The sequence below is a fragment of the Neovison vison genome, chromosome 5 (genome assembly GCF_020171115.1).
Source record: "Neovison vison isolate M4711 chromosome 5, ASM_NN_V1, whole genome shotgun sequence".
In the NCBI taxonomy this organism is placed as follows: domain Eukaryota; kingdom Metazoa; phylum Chordata; class Mammalia; order Carnivora; family Mustelidae; genus Neogale; species Neogale vison.
In genome coordinates this window covers 154694786-154710055 of record NC_058095.1, presented here as the reverse complement: position 1 = coordinate 154710055, position 15270 = coordinate 154694786, and the positions used below count along the sequence as shown (strand labels likewise).

At 49.6% G+C, this 15270-nt stretch overlaps 1 protein-coding gene across 3 annotated transcripts in view; it reads right to left on the bottom strand.

Annotated features, from left to right (window-relative positions):
• Nucleotides 1-15270, bottom strand: part of FARP1 (FERM, ARH/RhoGEF and pleckstrin domain protein 1) — a 276295-nt gene that overhangs the window by 35354 nt on the left and 225671 nt on the right. For 2 of the 3 annotated variants that reach the window (XM_044249990.1, XM_044249989.1), the window contains 3 exons: nucleotides 9184-9371; nucleotides 7967-8056; nucleotides 6784-6917 (listed from right to left, as the gene is read on the bottom strand). In XM_044249990.1, the coding sequence (XP_044105925.1) occupies nucleotides 6784-6917; nucleotides 7967-8056; nucleotides 9184-9371 (412 nt within the window). The remainder of the gene's footprint in view (nucleotides 1-6783; nucleotides 6918-7966; nucleotides 8057-9183; nucleotides 9372-15270) is intronic. The other variant, XM_044249991.1, reaches the window with a different exon arrangement.

The following is a 15270-nucleotide window of genomic DNA, read 5'->3' as shown; positions in this document are numbered from 1 at the left end:
CCCACGATCTCGGCTCTAAAGGGACATCCTCGGGGCAGTTTAGCCCCCTGCAGCCGGCTGCGGATGCTCGGGCTCAGGCTCAGATCGAAGGTAACCCAAGCGGCACCCACGCCCACTTCCTGTGCTCACCTGCCACTGCCTGGTTCAAACCGCGTGACTCAGGGATGCGCCAGGGCAGCCCACAGGGTGACAACACGGGCTCCATCCCTCGTGGCCAAGACACCGTTTTGAAGCTTCTACTCCTAGCCTGCACTGGACGACTTAGGATTTTCTTTTTCTCTTTTTAAAAATCTGGTGGTAAAAGGTACATACATGGGGCGCCTGGGGGACTCAGTGGGTTAAAGCCTCTGCTTTTGGCACAGGTCATGATCCCAGGGTCCTGGGATCGAGCCCCGTATCGGGCTCTCTGCTCAGCAGGGAGCCTGCTTCCTCCTCTCTCTCTGTCTGCTTCTCTGCCTACTTGTGATCTCTGTCTGTCAAACAAATAAATAAAATCTTAAAAAAAAAAAAAAAAAAAGCACATGCAGGCAGTTTGCCGTCTTCACCATTTCCTAGGTGTACTAGCGGTTTGGTGGCTCTAAGGACGTTCCCCGCGCTGGGCGGGTGCCGTCCATCCCCACGTTTCATCGCAGTCGGCGGGGACTCCAGCTCTGCGGTGAAACACAGGCTCTCTGCTGCCCTCACCCCGGACCCCAGTAACCACCCTCTTATCTTCGTCTCTAGACATCTGATTCCTCCGGGTCTCTCCTAAGTGGCATCATACAGGGTCCGGCCCGGCTGGTGTCTCGCTTAGCCGGTCCTTACGCGTCCCTGGTGCTGCAGCAGGTGTCCGAACGTCCTTCCTTTTTAAGGACAAAATCCCATTGGACGACGTACCACATTCTGTTTATCCACACACCTGTCAGCGGGCCCTGGGCTGCTCCCGGGGCTTTTGGCCACTGTGATAATGAGGCTGCGAACGTGGCGGCAGAAGGAGGGTCCTCTCAAGTCTTTCAAATACCCGCCTAGGAGCCTAGGAGTGGCCCTGCAGGGTCACGTGGTAATGCAGTATTTAATTTCTTGAGGAATTCCTAGGCTTTTCTTTTAACGATACCCAGCTTCCAAGAGCTGGGATGATGAGTTTTTATTTGTTTTTGTTTGTTGACTGTCCACCGTGATGCCACCGTGAAGATGTGCCACTCTGGGGGAAGGTACTGCTCTAAACCATTCTCTGACCCGCCCCTGGTCAGCCCCACTCCGTTTCTGCCACTGGAGTGTCCTCGTGAGACAACACGGCTCCACATGTGGAATTCCCGATCACTGTCTGCAGGAGGGTCCCCACCCGACAGAGAAGCTTCCTTTCTGCTCTGAATGGACCCCCTCCTCGTCTCTCGACTTCCTAGGGTCCAAGCCTGCTCCTGCCCTTACTGAACGCACTCTGTGCGCCCGGCCACTCTCCAGACATGCTCTCCTCTGGGACCCCCCCACTCCCCCTTGCCCATTTCCCGTCCCCCTCGCCAATCTCTGGTGGCTTCTTTATGTTCCTTCACTGGCTCTGGCTCAGCCATAAGCGGCACATTTATGAAAGGCTGCCAAAAACGGGCTATTTATTACAGTTCTGTCTCTGGCTCTCCTCTGTCTCACCATTCTTCCTTACAAGATGGAATTCTTCTTGTGGATAATGTCCCGATCCAGACCTGCACCCGATTTCCATTCCAAGCCCGAGACCTGCGTTTCCAACTGCTGGTAGGACTTCATTGTTGACCCATCAGAACTGCTGTGCCCCAAAGCTAACTCATCGTTCTTTCTTCTTTCCATTTCTCAAATTCATGAGCATCCTCCCAGGGACCCAGGATCCAAGCTCTCGGGGCCTCTCCCTTCCTTTCACCTTTAGTCCCACGAGGCCCACTTGCCTGCTCTGTGACATCTCCACCTCTGGTCTCTCCACCCTCCTAGCTAGACCCCTGCATCCCTTCTACGGGAATCTACTCCAAGCTTCTCCTAATGCACGCAGCTGATCCCTCTGGAGAACCACGTGCACCCACAGCCTATCCCAAGTGCCCCCCCCGCAGGACTGTCCCCCAGACCCCAGCACCCCGGGTCTTCATCCATCTCTGGGGATCAAGTTGGCCAATGTGTGCTCGGTGCCTGCGAGGCATTTCTGGGCTCAAATTTGGGAAACTCTGCTCTGAAAGCCAAAGGTTGTGAGCGGCTGTCTCTGAACGCTTTTGAACAGCCAAGTAGAACATTCTGACTTTCAAAAAAGAAAAGCATTCTGGATGTTTTCACAAGTCACCAAACCGGTTTCCTTGTTTCTGGAGACACAGAGTAGCCTGGGCTTTGGCCAGGATTCCTCCCCTTGGGGGCGTCATGTCAGGAGAACGTAGCATTTAGACACGGACAGGTGCGTTTACTGAGCAAGGAGTTCAGCCTCCTTGTGCAGGAAAGTGTCCTGGTAATTCGTCTGCCCTAAGGCCTCCCATGGCTGATGGAACCATAGGGACAAGCTACACAGAACTGCACAGGAAAAGCCTGGTGGCTGTCACTGCAGTATGAAATTTGGGGGAATTTTAGGTGTGCAGTAAACTTAGGATCTTTTTCCCCCATTAACAACAGTCACTTAAAACAGTATCACTGGGGGGCGTCTGGGAGGCTCCGTCTGTTAAGTGACTGCCTTCGGCTCGGGTCATGATCTCAGGGTCCTGGGATGGAGCCCCACATTGGGTTCCCTGCTCAGCGGGAAGCCTGCTTCTCCCTCTCTCTGCCCCTCCCTCTACTTGTGCTCTCTGTCTCTGTTAAATAAATAAATAAAATCTTAACGTAAAATAGTGTCATTGAATAAAGTCTGCAGTTTGGCTGATGGTAACTCAGCTACGGGAGTTACTGAGTTCGGACAGACAGAAGCAGCTGACATGGAGGGAAAGGCAGGCATGAAGGCTAACGCAGAAAACTCTTTTGCGGCAACTTCTCTCGAAATCTAAAACTATTTCAAAATAAAGTTAATTTAAAAAAATGATCCGCTCCCCCTCCCGGCCCCCTTGGATGGGGTAGAACTCGAAGCCCTTCCCATGTACCCTCTCCTTTAGTCCGAGGGACAGCCCTGCGAGCCGGAGACCACACTGCACACCGGACAGCGGAGGCCTGGAGCTCTGCAACGGCCACAGGCAGCTGGACAGAGACAGCTGGTGGTGTTCCCGTGAGTGTGGACCCAAGTCAGGACACAGCCGTCCCCGTCGGCGCCAGCCAGCCCGGGGTTTCCCGTGCACGCATATCTCTCTGCACCTGCTTCTCCGTGGCCTGTCGGTCAGGACCGCAGTGTGAGCTCCTTCCTTAATTAAAAACCTCCCCATGGTCCACTTTTCTTAAATACATTCACTCCCGGGCTGCCTCTGCTGTGTAGGCACCAAGGGCCCAGAGGTCGTTCCAGGCAGAACGTGCCAACGAGGCCTGGGCGCCCACAAGGGACACGGCCCACTCACCGACGAGGGGGCTGGCCCTCCTCCTCCTCCAAGTCTGCCTCCTGCCCCCAAGACCGAGAGCCCCCCGCGGGCAGAGACTCACACTCGGACACCAGGCTCGCTTGTCCCCTCGCGCGCCTGTGCGTGCACACGTTCCCAGGAGCCATAACCAAACCGCAAAGCAAAGATTCCGAGAATCCTAGTTTGTCAGAGGAACTCCCTACCAGTGGCTCCAGAAAAGGAATTTCTCAGTCTCCTCAAGAAGTGCTTTAGAAACACACGTTTCTGGGACTCCTTCCAATGTTCTGATTCAGCAGAGCTGCACCAGGACGGGGGGATCTATTTTTTCGAAACTCACCCCCCACCCCGGCCCCCAAGGTGACCTTGAGGCACTGGCCGGGTTTGGGGTTTCTCCTAATAGATAAATGCCTTCTAAAAACGGTCAGCCTCTGCTCACGAAACCCCGGGCTGGGGGAGTTCACCGCCTCATAAGGCAGTCTCTCACGGCTAAGCGTCAGCGTTAGGAAATCCTTCTCTATATTTAGACACGACATGCCTCTTTGGAAACGTCCTGTTTAAATTTCCTGCTCTGGTACAGTGAAGACGACGCTCACTCCCTTTTCCATGTGACCAGCTGAAAGAGAGCCAACGTGTATTCTACAATCTTCTCTCTTCTAGGACAAATGCCCATGGTTCCAACACTTTTTCTTTTTTAATGAAATGCCTTCTCTTATTATTAAATGTAAAACTCAAAATGTCAAAGGTGAAACTCAGAATTGGGCCCAGTGTGCTGAAGGAGGCCTGAGCCTGGAAGGTTTCGTTTTTCATTCTCTGGCCTTCTTTATGTCTAGGACACTCAGGACAAGGGTTCCTGCCCTTGGTGACATACTGGAATCACCTGTGAAGCTTCAGGAACTGCTGGTGCTCAGGTCCTACCTCTAGGAGATTTCAACATAACCGGTCTGGGGTTCTGGCCGGTGGTGGAGATTTTTGTTAAAGGTTCCAGGTGACTGGAAGGAGCAGCCAATGTTGCGAGCTAGAGACGGACGCCGGGTCCTCTCCGTGTTATTCTATCTTCTCACACTCATTCACGCAGCCTTTCTGCCCGGAACCCCCCGCCAAGCAGGTCTTCCTCAGCACGCCCTTGAGGAAATGATTAGCCGAACTCAACAGCAGACTTTTCCACGGATTCCTGATAAACGTCACCAGTCTGGTTTGGGTCCAGAGTGGCAAGGACACAGTGTGCCCTTGAGTGGCTTATCGACGATCTGTTCTCTCTCTAGCTTTGAGTCTTTTGTATGTAAAACATGAATAACATTACAGATCTTTGAAAGAAACCCCACTGGAAATCCTCTGGGAAACATGGGATAGCAGCCGCTTTTTAAGAATTGGCTCTTCTTTCACAGTTAAGGGCTGGATACTAAAAACTGAAGGTCAAGGATAAATCCAAGAGCATGCCACTTATTCCTAACTTCTCTGTGGTGGCAGGAGCTAGCTGAGGCCACGATGCTGGGCTGCCAGGGTCCCACTGGTGGCATTTCCTGTGTGTGACCTCCCCAACATTACCAAGGTCATCTGCCATCATTTAGGTGGACAGAAGTTGCCAGGTGCTCAAGATGGTCTGAGCCTCCGGGACGACTTAAGACTGTTCAACACACATCTCACTGGCCACACAAGGAACTGTGGCTTGGTTTCCCCAGAGCTCTAAGTTCTTTGACTCCCCTGTGAAAGCATCGTCGAGCTCTGTAGGAATGAGGAGGTAACGTGCTAGGGCAGAATGCAACCAAAAGCTTCCAAGGAAACTTTGGGAGGTAAAATCAGAAATTAGAGCCTGTAGGATCTTTTTTTTCATTTTGACAAGTGGCCTTTCTCTTACATTCACACCACCAACCTAGAGTAAACCTCTCCAGTGGGGTTCCCAATCTTGCCCCATTTTCAGTGAGGCCGTCACTCAGTCCGGGCTGCGCTCCCCTCCCTGGGGCCATCTTGGTCAAGCCTCCAGCCTCCTCCTGTTGTAGAGCAACATCTGCGTGTGCGTTGTCTTCAAGTACACACACAGCCCGACTCCCAAGCATGTTCCCTTCACGACACAGGATAGCAGCCCCTCGGACCTGGTCAGCCGCCACTTGAATCCCATTGTCTGGGATCATCTGGGGCGAGACCACCTCAGCCACTGCTCCCTCACACTCCCGGTCACTAAACGCCCTGAGAACACTTTAAAGCAAATTGTCCCCTACAGTGAGGAAACAGAATACAACGGCGCCACCTCTGCCAAAAACACAGAAGCCTCTTGCTATTTCTTTCTGGAATTTGTAAATGCATGTTTGGTAGACAGTCAACTCCCCGAGTGTCTACACAGAACAGGCTTAAAAAACAAGAACAACAAAAAGCACACCTGAAGAATTTTCTGTAAAGGTTCCATTTTAGGGAAGGGGATACTGGCCTTTGCCTCCTACGGGACACGGAGTGCTTCCTGACTTCTAGCACGACCCTCTTCTTCCTTCCAGATTAATGTTTCCTTCGGTATTAAACGGACAGACTTTATGTTACTCTGAACCAATCTACCCATCGACATTTAGATCATTTGCAATCTTTTAATTCTAATATAGCTATCTCTTGTCATGTCATCTCCCATTATAAATGCATCCTTAAGATGAACTCCTAGGGCGCCTGGGTGGCTCACTGGGTTAAGCCGCTGCCTTCGGCTCGGGTCATGATCTCAGAGTCCTGGGATCGAGCTCCGCATCAGGCTCTCTGCTCAGCAAGGAGCCTGCTTCCCTTTCTCTCTCTGCCTGCCTCTCTGTCTACTTGTGATCTCTCTCTGTCAAATAAATAAATAAAATCTTTAAAAGAAAAAAAAAAGATGAACTCCTAGAGTAGGATATAACGTGCAAGTGGGCAGTACATGGGGCCCTATGTTTTGCTAAGCACTTAACACCATGTCATATAAATCTGAAAACCGTGTGAGACATACAGATGCTTCACAAAGGACTGTAAGGCCAGCGCAGGGAACTACCGCCAACACCTGCAAAGTCCCCCCACATGACTCTACTCCTTAAAGCTCACATTGGCTTTCCAGAAGGAACTACCATCTTTATGTTGTGAGTTTCACTTACTCAAGAGAAAACCCGTGTTCCAAAGAATTGTAAGCCAAAGGGAACAAAAACCCAGGATGACACCTAAATGCACACAGAATTGAACTGAAAACCATCTTGAGGTTGGCTCACCTTAAGCCAGGTTCTTGCTTTTCTCTTTGGGCATGACAGCTGCGCACAAGGAATGACAGGAAAACAGGAGGGAGCCAGGAGAGGGGACGCGTGTCATGGTTAAACGTAATTGTGCTCACCACAGGGCTAGTCGCTGTTCGGTTTCCTTGAGAAAACTTGTATGAAATTTGTGCAAAGGTTCAAAATTCGAGAAAATGAGACTTTTCAAGGCTTCGGGCATGGCGTCCTCTTTGCTCACCGCGCTCTGAAACCACTGGAACAAAAAGAGGACACGCGCGGACACGTGAATGGTGGCCCGGAGGACACAAGGCTTTCTTGCTAAATCTGGGGGCACCCGGGAGCATGAGGGGCTCCTGGGCCTGACTGCTTTCCCCTTCTTCCATCAGACGGGGTGAGAAGCCCCCAGCTCATTCTCAGGGCCGCCCACAACTTGTTACCGGTGGATTGTTGAGGTCAAGAGAAATCTCTGAAGTGGGCAGCTACTTCCAATCAGGACTGGCATTTTGGCCAACTCACTGGGTCCCCACTCATTTAGACCACGGCACCCCCTCTGCTTCGATCCTGTGGGAACGTGGATCGCTGTGCCTTTGTGAAGATGCTGAGCCCCAAGAAGGCAGGACAAGTGAGAGAAGCCAATACCTTCACACAGGTAGGTACTTGACCTGCAGCCGGGAGGCAGAGCTGTCCCCGCCCTCCCCTCCCCCAGGCCCAGCACCTGTTCGAGCACCTGCTTGGGCCATCCCCTCCCCCGCCCCTGGCCATTCACACCCTAAAGGCACAGAAGCCCTTCCCACTGGCCTCCACTGGCTAGTTTTTCCCCAGAATCCAGGGATCCTAGATACCTGCAGTGCTTTGAATTTCTTTCCGAGACTCAACAGGACTGATTAAAATAACAAAAAGCAGGCTTCCGGCAGATTTGCTGACTTGGCTCCATTTCTTACCAAGGGCTAAAATGAGGCTTCTGTTCACCTCTGGGGTCTCCCTCAAGCAGAAGGAGCTACATTTGATGCCCGGCAGAACACTGCTCTGCCCTGGGTGCCGAGGCAGGCAGAGAAAGGTTTCGTTTTAATTTTCTCCATGTTAGGAACTTCCTTTCTTTGCACTTGAAAATCACAAATGTAAAATTTTTTAATAGAGCATGTTCCAAATTAAATATACTATTACCGTCTAATTTCTATAACCCAGAACCAAATCCTTTTAATTGAATTCAGAGAGCCCAACATTTAATTAGATCCAGCAACTCTCTGAAAGCTACATGGGTGCTGAGATAACTGAATGCTCTAAGGGAAATGCGACACATACCGAGGTGATGACCTCAAGGTCCTTCAGGTACGTCCTTTCGGTGGTGGATACCTCCTTAGCAATGAAGTATGCCTTGTCCGTTGGGAATCTCTGCAAAACCCACAGGAGAGACAAGACGTCATAATAATCTTTGAGCACAGGCCTCTAAGAATGTCCTGATTAACGCGACACATGGCTCATTTTCCATCTTCTGTTCACGGGGCTCAGCGCTCAAGAAGCTCTTACTGGTCTGCCTTTCTGTGTGAGGAGCTAAGAGAAGAGAATGGATTCCCATGATGGGGATAAAGCCTGGGAACCTTTCCTTCCGCATAAATCTTACCTGCAGTCAAAGGCCTCTAATGAGTACGTTCGTCACCGCGAAGGACTATTCATTCAAGATGGGGCATTGGAGTCTCTAACCAACTAGTAAAATATCAGAGCAATGCCGTCTTCCAGGAAAAGAAAGAGAAGCCGCAGTGGCCTTTGTGGGGAGCAGGGTCTGGTGGTGTCGGTGTATGGGAAATGGGAGCTTGAGTGTCCGTGGAAATACACAGTGGCTGAGCTAAGGGGACGAAGAGAAAACAGCTGGCGACACCACTGTGACTCGGTCCCCTGGAGTCCTTCACTTAGGTGAGCAAGCACCTGTCTACAGTGAGCTGGCCACAGGCAATCCTGGCTGCTAGCCATCTTGCCTGATTCCACGAGAGTGTGCCCGATTCCACCTCCGGGGATACACACGAGAGTACTGGCATCGGAGACTTGGGACCCCTGGATGCCCATGTTTCCGGCCACAGCACTGGAGACAGCCAAAAGGAGTGAGCGACCCACCTGTCCCGACAGACAGGCGCCTAAGCACACTGTGCTCTACCCACACAATGGGATGGGACTCAGCCTTAAAAGGGAGACTCTGTCCCACGCTACACTGTGGATGACCCTTGAGGACGTTGTGCCACGTGGAAGAAACGTCAGACACAGAAGGACAGAGAAGCAGCTGAATCCACAAAGACAAAAAGCAGGATGGTGACTGCCGGGGGCTGGGGGAAGGAAATGGATGGAGATTTCCTGGTGGATGGGGACAGGCTCGGTCAGGAACGATGACAAAGTTCTGGAGACGGACAGTCACACAACACTGTGAAGGTACTCATGCTACCAGCAGTTAACATGGCAAGTGTTACGCATACTAGTGCAGTTTAAAAAAAAAAAAAAAAAGCAACGCGTGTGCACGCGGGTCCCCACACCTTTCTCCGGCCTTCCTCCTCGTCGTCGGTGCGCGGGCACGCCTGGTCGTTCAGCAGCGGGCTGACCAAGGGGGAGGCCTGCTTGGTGTCGGGGCTCAGGTTGGGAGACAAGATCACGCTGGCGGGCACAGCTCCTCCCTGGGAGTTGATGGACAGCTCTGAAAGGTGAGGGCTACCAGTCAGGGAGCCTATTTGGGGATGAGAAGTATTAGAGAAAAAAAAAAAAAAAGTAATTCTTTCTGGGACCGGATCGCTACTTTCCGTTTTCCCCCCAAATCAAATCTTTAGAACCTTGACTACCATTCTGCACATCGAATGCGCTTCACGATTTTCTAGTTTTTCTGTGAGTTGCGGCTGCCTTCCTACTAAAAATAACGTAGTATGAATGAGTCAGTGGAGCCAGAGTTCTGTGATTAATAAGGCGGAGAACTCTGCTCGGGGAATGTGTAGAAGCATAGTGGATCCCCAAATAGGATCTTCAGCTCCTTACTACTGCCTGAGCAGCTACGAATTATTCCAGAAAGACAGTGTCTCTACCACCAGGAGACATGAGAAAGGACTAGAAAAATAGAGCTATTCTAAAAGGAAACTAAATGGCTGATGTACCGGGACAGACTATGCCTTGGAAACAACGGCCCGCAGCAAAGGAAAGGACGAGCAGCTAACTCCCCATTCTACCAAGAACAGAAGCAAGCTTATTATACCTGGTGATGACATTCCGGGTCTCTCTCACTGTTTGGGACAGAAACACTAGCACCACATGCAAAGCTGGAGGTCATTACATTATCACAATTCCCCTTGATGAGTCAAAAAGTGACAGGTCATTAATGATTCCTCTGCAAAGGATACATTAAATAATAGGAAAATGTATCATTACCCATTATACGTCAGCCAAAGGAGAGGGTGTGCACGTGCAACGTTTCGCCAACAGAATTTTGTGAGTCTCCAAACCTCAACCCATGGAAGCCAACCGGCACGTTTCGGAAAAACACTCTACCTGCGTGTTTCCACCGAACACATTTGTTAATTCTAACACAGGTTTGCTAGGGCTAGCGCGAGGGTCGACGAAGTTCAAGGAGCCTGCGGTGCCATCTGTTACCATTCTAAGGAAAGACGATGTAAAACGCTTTCTCATTTTCCAAAATGCGGTTTCAGCTCAAGGCTATTCCGCACACTGACAAGGATCTCGGCGAGAAGGTGAAGTGCCGTTTTCTAGGCATACCCCGTTTTTCTTGACAGCTACCCTCTCCCTCTGGATTCATCCATATCCACTTTGAAATTACAAGATGGGATGGCCTAGAATGGAGGGTAGTGAACTTGACATCACAGCAGGCATGAACCAACCATGGAAAACCACCAGCCCCCGCCCTGTCCCAGCTGGACCAGCTAGGGGTGTCGCCAACACATGCGGGGAGAGCCAGCACACCCAGAACAGCAGCAAAAAAGCAGATGTCCCGCTACGGGACTATGGGTCAGTGCGACAGTCCCCGAAGAACGAGACTTGAAGATGTGAGCAAGATTAAAGAAGTTTGCGTTTTAAAAATCCCTCCATGGAAATCCTGGCATTTTTAATACGCAGCACTGTTAGACAAAGACCCGTGCACCCCACACTCCACCAGACCCAGCGAAACCCGGAGAAAAAGGCCAGAAATTGCTTCACAAATGTCAATTTTATTGACACTAGTGCACAACCGAATACAATGATTTCGAAAGTACTGGAACTTGTCAAATAGAAATAGTGACAACAATTAGAACCGCAAATGTTTCAAGGGTCTACGCTATTCTCTTTAAGAAAAAAAAAAAGGTCACAAAAAGGAAACGTGTCATCACTACAAATAGGAAATAGGAAAGAGAAATTCTGGCAGTCTGGCGATCCAAACATTTCATGCATTTGTGAGTCATTGTATCCGAGCAGCTTTTTTTTTTATCTGTCCACCAAGATCCGGCAAAATGGGGGCAGGGCTTACCTTCAGCTCTCACACTGTGGTGAGGTCAGGTGAGGCAGTTCTAAGTGAGAGCATGCGGGGCCTCGGTTTTGCAGGGATGTGCAGCAGAAAAAGCACTCACGTCACCAGTGAGAGTTGGAGCCAAGAATAAAAAGCAGTTAGAGAAGGCTGGCTTGGAGGAGGAGAGGGGGTAGGGGTGGGGACAGTACCAATCAGGCCCTGGACAGCATCCAGCAGCAGACAAAAACCACCTGCCCCACTGGGAGGGAGAAAATGCGGGGGGGGGGGGGCGGGCCCCCATCAAGCACAGGCACTTCTACCCTCCAAAGGTCAAAAGCTATTGCCCTGGTGAAGTCCCCCTGGGGACACTTCTAATTTAGTAGACTGAAAGGATGAGAAGACAGACCAGGGTTCCAGGAGAGGTCTGTCCTGCCGAGAGGGCAGGGCACATTTCAAAGAGAACAGCCATCTAGAAGCATCTACACTGGACCACGTCAGAGACAGGATTCAGAAAACAGGATAAGGACAGTGAACTTCATGACAACCCGTATTCCTAGGTTGAGGAAAGGACAGCCCCGGGTCAGCCACAGGTTGCTGGGGGACAAGCTGCTGAGCTCACTCACGTAGCCCAAAGATGTGGGTGACCGGCACCTTTACACGGGCAACACAAGGACTGTTGCCCACTTCCGTTTCCGGAGCGGCTCCTTCCGCTAGCTTTGTGTCTACTCCTGGGGCCCCAGACAGGAAGGTTGATGGGTGTATTTAACAGCAGGACCAATAAATCAATAAATACCAAGCAGCCTGGTCTAGAAATCTGTCCACAAGTCAAAAAGAAGGGGACGGTCCAAACTCCGAAGTTCAAGTTTGCTCGTTTGAACTACCTCCACGGAGAGTAGCCGTCTTCTCCCCTTGCAAGCGAAATTACTCGAGACTTTTTTGAAAATTTATAGGTGACGTGGTCCAAACCCAACTATGCAGCTCCCTGACCATTCAGCAATCCGTCAGATATGCTGATGAGGGCAACCGGGAGAATCTGGCAGCTTGATGAGAAATTAAAACGCTCTTTGGACTGAGCGTATGCAAAGTGGTGTCCACGTAGGGTCCACCCCTGGGCAGGTGGGAAGAACTGGGTCTTTTAAGTCAGAGTCTACGCTACAGTTACTTAAACTACATGTCTATGTAACCAGTTTTCACTGAAGTAGTCCATTCCACAAACAAACAGGGCTGCTCTGTATGAGAAAACCAGCCCCCTTACCTACCTAGCTTATCAAGCCTGTTCAAATCATGAAGCTGGTTACCTGCTTTGAAGGCACAGCCCCAGGTGACGAGAAGAGGAAACTGTGACTAATGTTCCCAGCTACTCAGTGAACTCATTAATGCCTGGGTACTTTTTTTATTGTTTGTTTTTTTTTTCCCCCTCCATGACAAACTGAGTAATTTCTTTCAGGGATGGGCTCTAGGTAAATAATTTGGGGGGATCTTTTGAGAAAGCACCTGGATATTAAGGCAACAGGTGGAAAGAAGCTTCAAGACATTAGAAAAAGATCAGTTACACTCCAAAAATCCAGAAGCTTTGGATTCTTCTAAAAACTACTTTTTCCGGGCGCCTGGGTGGCTCAGTGGGTTAAGCGGCTGCCTTCAGCTCAGGTCATGATCTCAGGGTCCTGGGATCGAGTCCCGCATCAGGCTCTCTGCTCAGCAGGGAGCCTGCTTCCTCCTCTCTCTCTCTGCCTGCCTCTGCCTACTTGTCATCTCTCTCTGTCAAATAAATAAATAAATAAAATCTTTTAAAAAAAAAACAAAAAACTACTTTTTCCTATTTCCAGAAACTGCCCTGCATTTTGTTTCCAGTCATAACTCTCCAACCCTCCACCTCTTCCAAATGATTTCATGACCCCAACACGGTCCCCCCCCCTTCCCTGCCATTAACCCGTATCAAGAGGGCTGAGTTGATACTACCCCCATGGACTGGAAATGCCATCACCGATACTGCTCTGAACAGAGGCATTTCTGGGAACTGCTTCTAAAAATCCTTTTAAATGTACACATTCTCGTGGCACAAACAATTATGGAACTTCAAATTAGCACGGCTGTATTTACAGATTCAATTTTTCACCTAGCCGAGAAACTGACTTAGCTTCTCTATCTTTTTAATGTAAAAGACATTCATACTTATTCGCTCCTGGCTTTTCTGGGGAAGCTCTGCAGTATCCCCCCGACTATAGTATCTCTGGACCAGCCCCTTTTCGGAGGTACGTCAACAGGAGGAACATGGTTTATGACCATCGAGCCAAACTCAATGCTCATCTCCCCGCTTTTTGGCATTGGGCACAGCTGCATGGTAACCTCCTCTGATTGTATGAAGGCTTAAGAAGAGACTGACACATGTCTGGAAAAAGAGAATTTCCACTCTGTTTTCCAAGTCATAGAAAATGGCATTTGGAAAACTTAGTTGTACCTGCCCTCTATTTTAAATTGGTCAATATGTTGGTCATCTTAGTTTTAATTAGCTAAGTTGTTTTTCCTGAAGTGTTTAGAAAACCTGGTAATCATTTTAAAAATAGTAACCCAGAGCAGGTCTGATAGATACTCGAATATTTGAGAATACGGATTGCTTTCTCAATTCCTCTTTTCAAAATTTTAATAAGTACAATTAGAACAGGATGCTGATTATTCAGCGTTCCCCCCCCAGAGTTACCTGGGCAAGCCTCTAGATTCCACTCAACTATCGTGATTTGTCTCCTGGCATTTGGTTCTAAAACAAGAGATTTTATCTCTACATACCCAGAATATGTTCCAAAGGCACATGTAGGAAATTCATTACAGATGTAGGTTTTCATGGATCTTTAAAAAGGCTCTTTTTAGGGGCGCCTGGGTGGCTCAGTGGGTTAAGCCGCTGCCTTCGGCTCGGGTCATGGTCTCAGGGTCCTGGGATCGAGTCCCGCATCGGGCTCTCTGCTCAGCAGGAGCCTGCTTCCCCCTCTCTCTCTCTGCCTGCCTCTCTGCCTACTTGTGATCTCTGTCGGATAAATAAATAAAATCTTTAAAAAAAAAAAAGGCTCTTTTTAAATCCATCATCCCCTTCTAAAAAAAGAATACAATGAACTCTTTCTGGAGAGTATCTGTATTTGAAAGCCAGTTATCAAAAAAGGTCAGTATTGGGCTGAAAAAGGGTAATATCCCAAATGGACAGGGTTCACTCGTGTGATAACTCAGCTGGGTGTCCACCCCAATGGAATATGTGAAAAAAGCTGACAATGCTTTGTTAAAATTATAAGGTGTCACGAGAAAAACTAGTTCACAGAATTAGCAATCCTGGTGGTGCTGTCCTTTTCTTGATAATGGAAGGCGTTGAGGGTAATGCGTGTATGTGCCTCTTATTCTCAGACCAAGGTCCTTTAAACAAAGTTTCACAAGCAGCTAAGCATCAGCTTCAATGTTCATCACCCAGCAACTCAGAAAAGCAACCACAGTGCAACGTGCAGAGAAACAGAGACATGCCTACGAATGGAGCAATGACAGAGAATGTTCTAGTGTGCTCTCACTTACGGAGAAAAGAGAAAGGAGAATTTCTCTTTGTTCACACGTGGTGGTGGTGGTGGCAGCGGTGTTGGGAGCAGTGTTTGGGTTGGGGAACACGGTGTTTCATACCAATGAAAAATACCATCTTGTACTCAGGACAAAGCTTTAGCCGCCAGTGGGAAAGAGCAGTTACAATGGACAGTTTTTACAGCAAGATACCTGTTAGGACAAGTAAAAGCCTCTTGAGTCTGGATTAACAAGAGATATTATCGTGCATACACGGTTACAGGAGTTTGGCCTTCCATGCTCCGAGAATCCCCAAGCTCATTGTTAACCGCAGAAGCCAGCACCCTTCCCGGTGATATAAATCCATGCTTTACAGGGACGCTGCTTTCCTAGACTGTGGAGAGGGGAGGAAACCAGACAGTATCTGTGACAGCCTACATTCTGGGGATGCATCAGAACTACTAATAGTTTACTTATTATCCATGAGGAGCCAAGTGGGGCTGAGCTGGGCAGGGTCTCCTCTACGTACCCACCAGCCCCCGCACCCGCCAAGACAAGCGCCCAGCTAAATTCCCTTATAGACATCAACTATGGAAAGTGTTCTACCCCCATC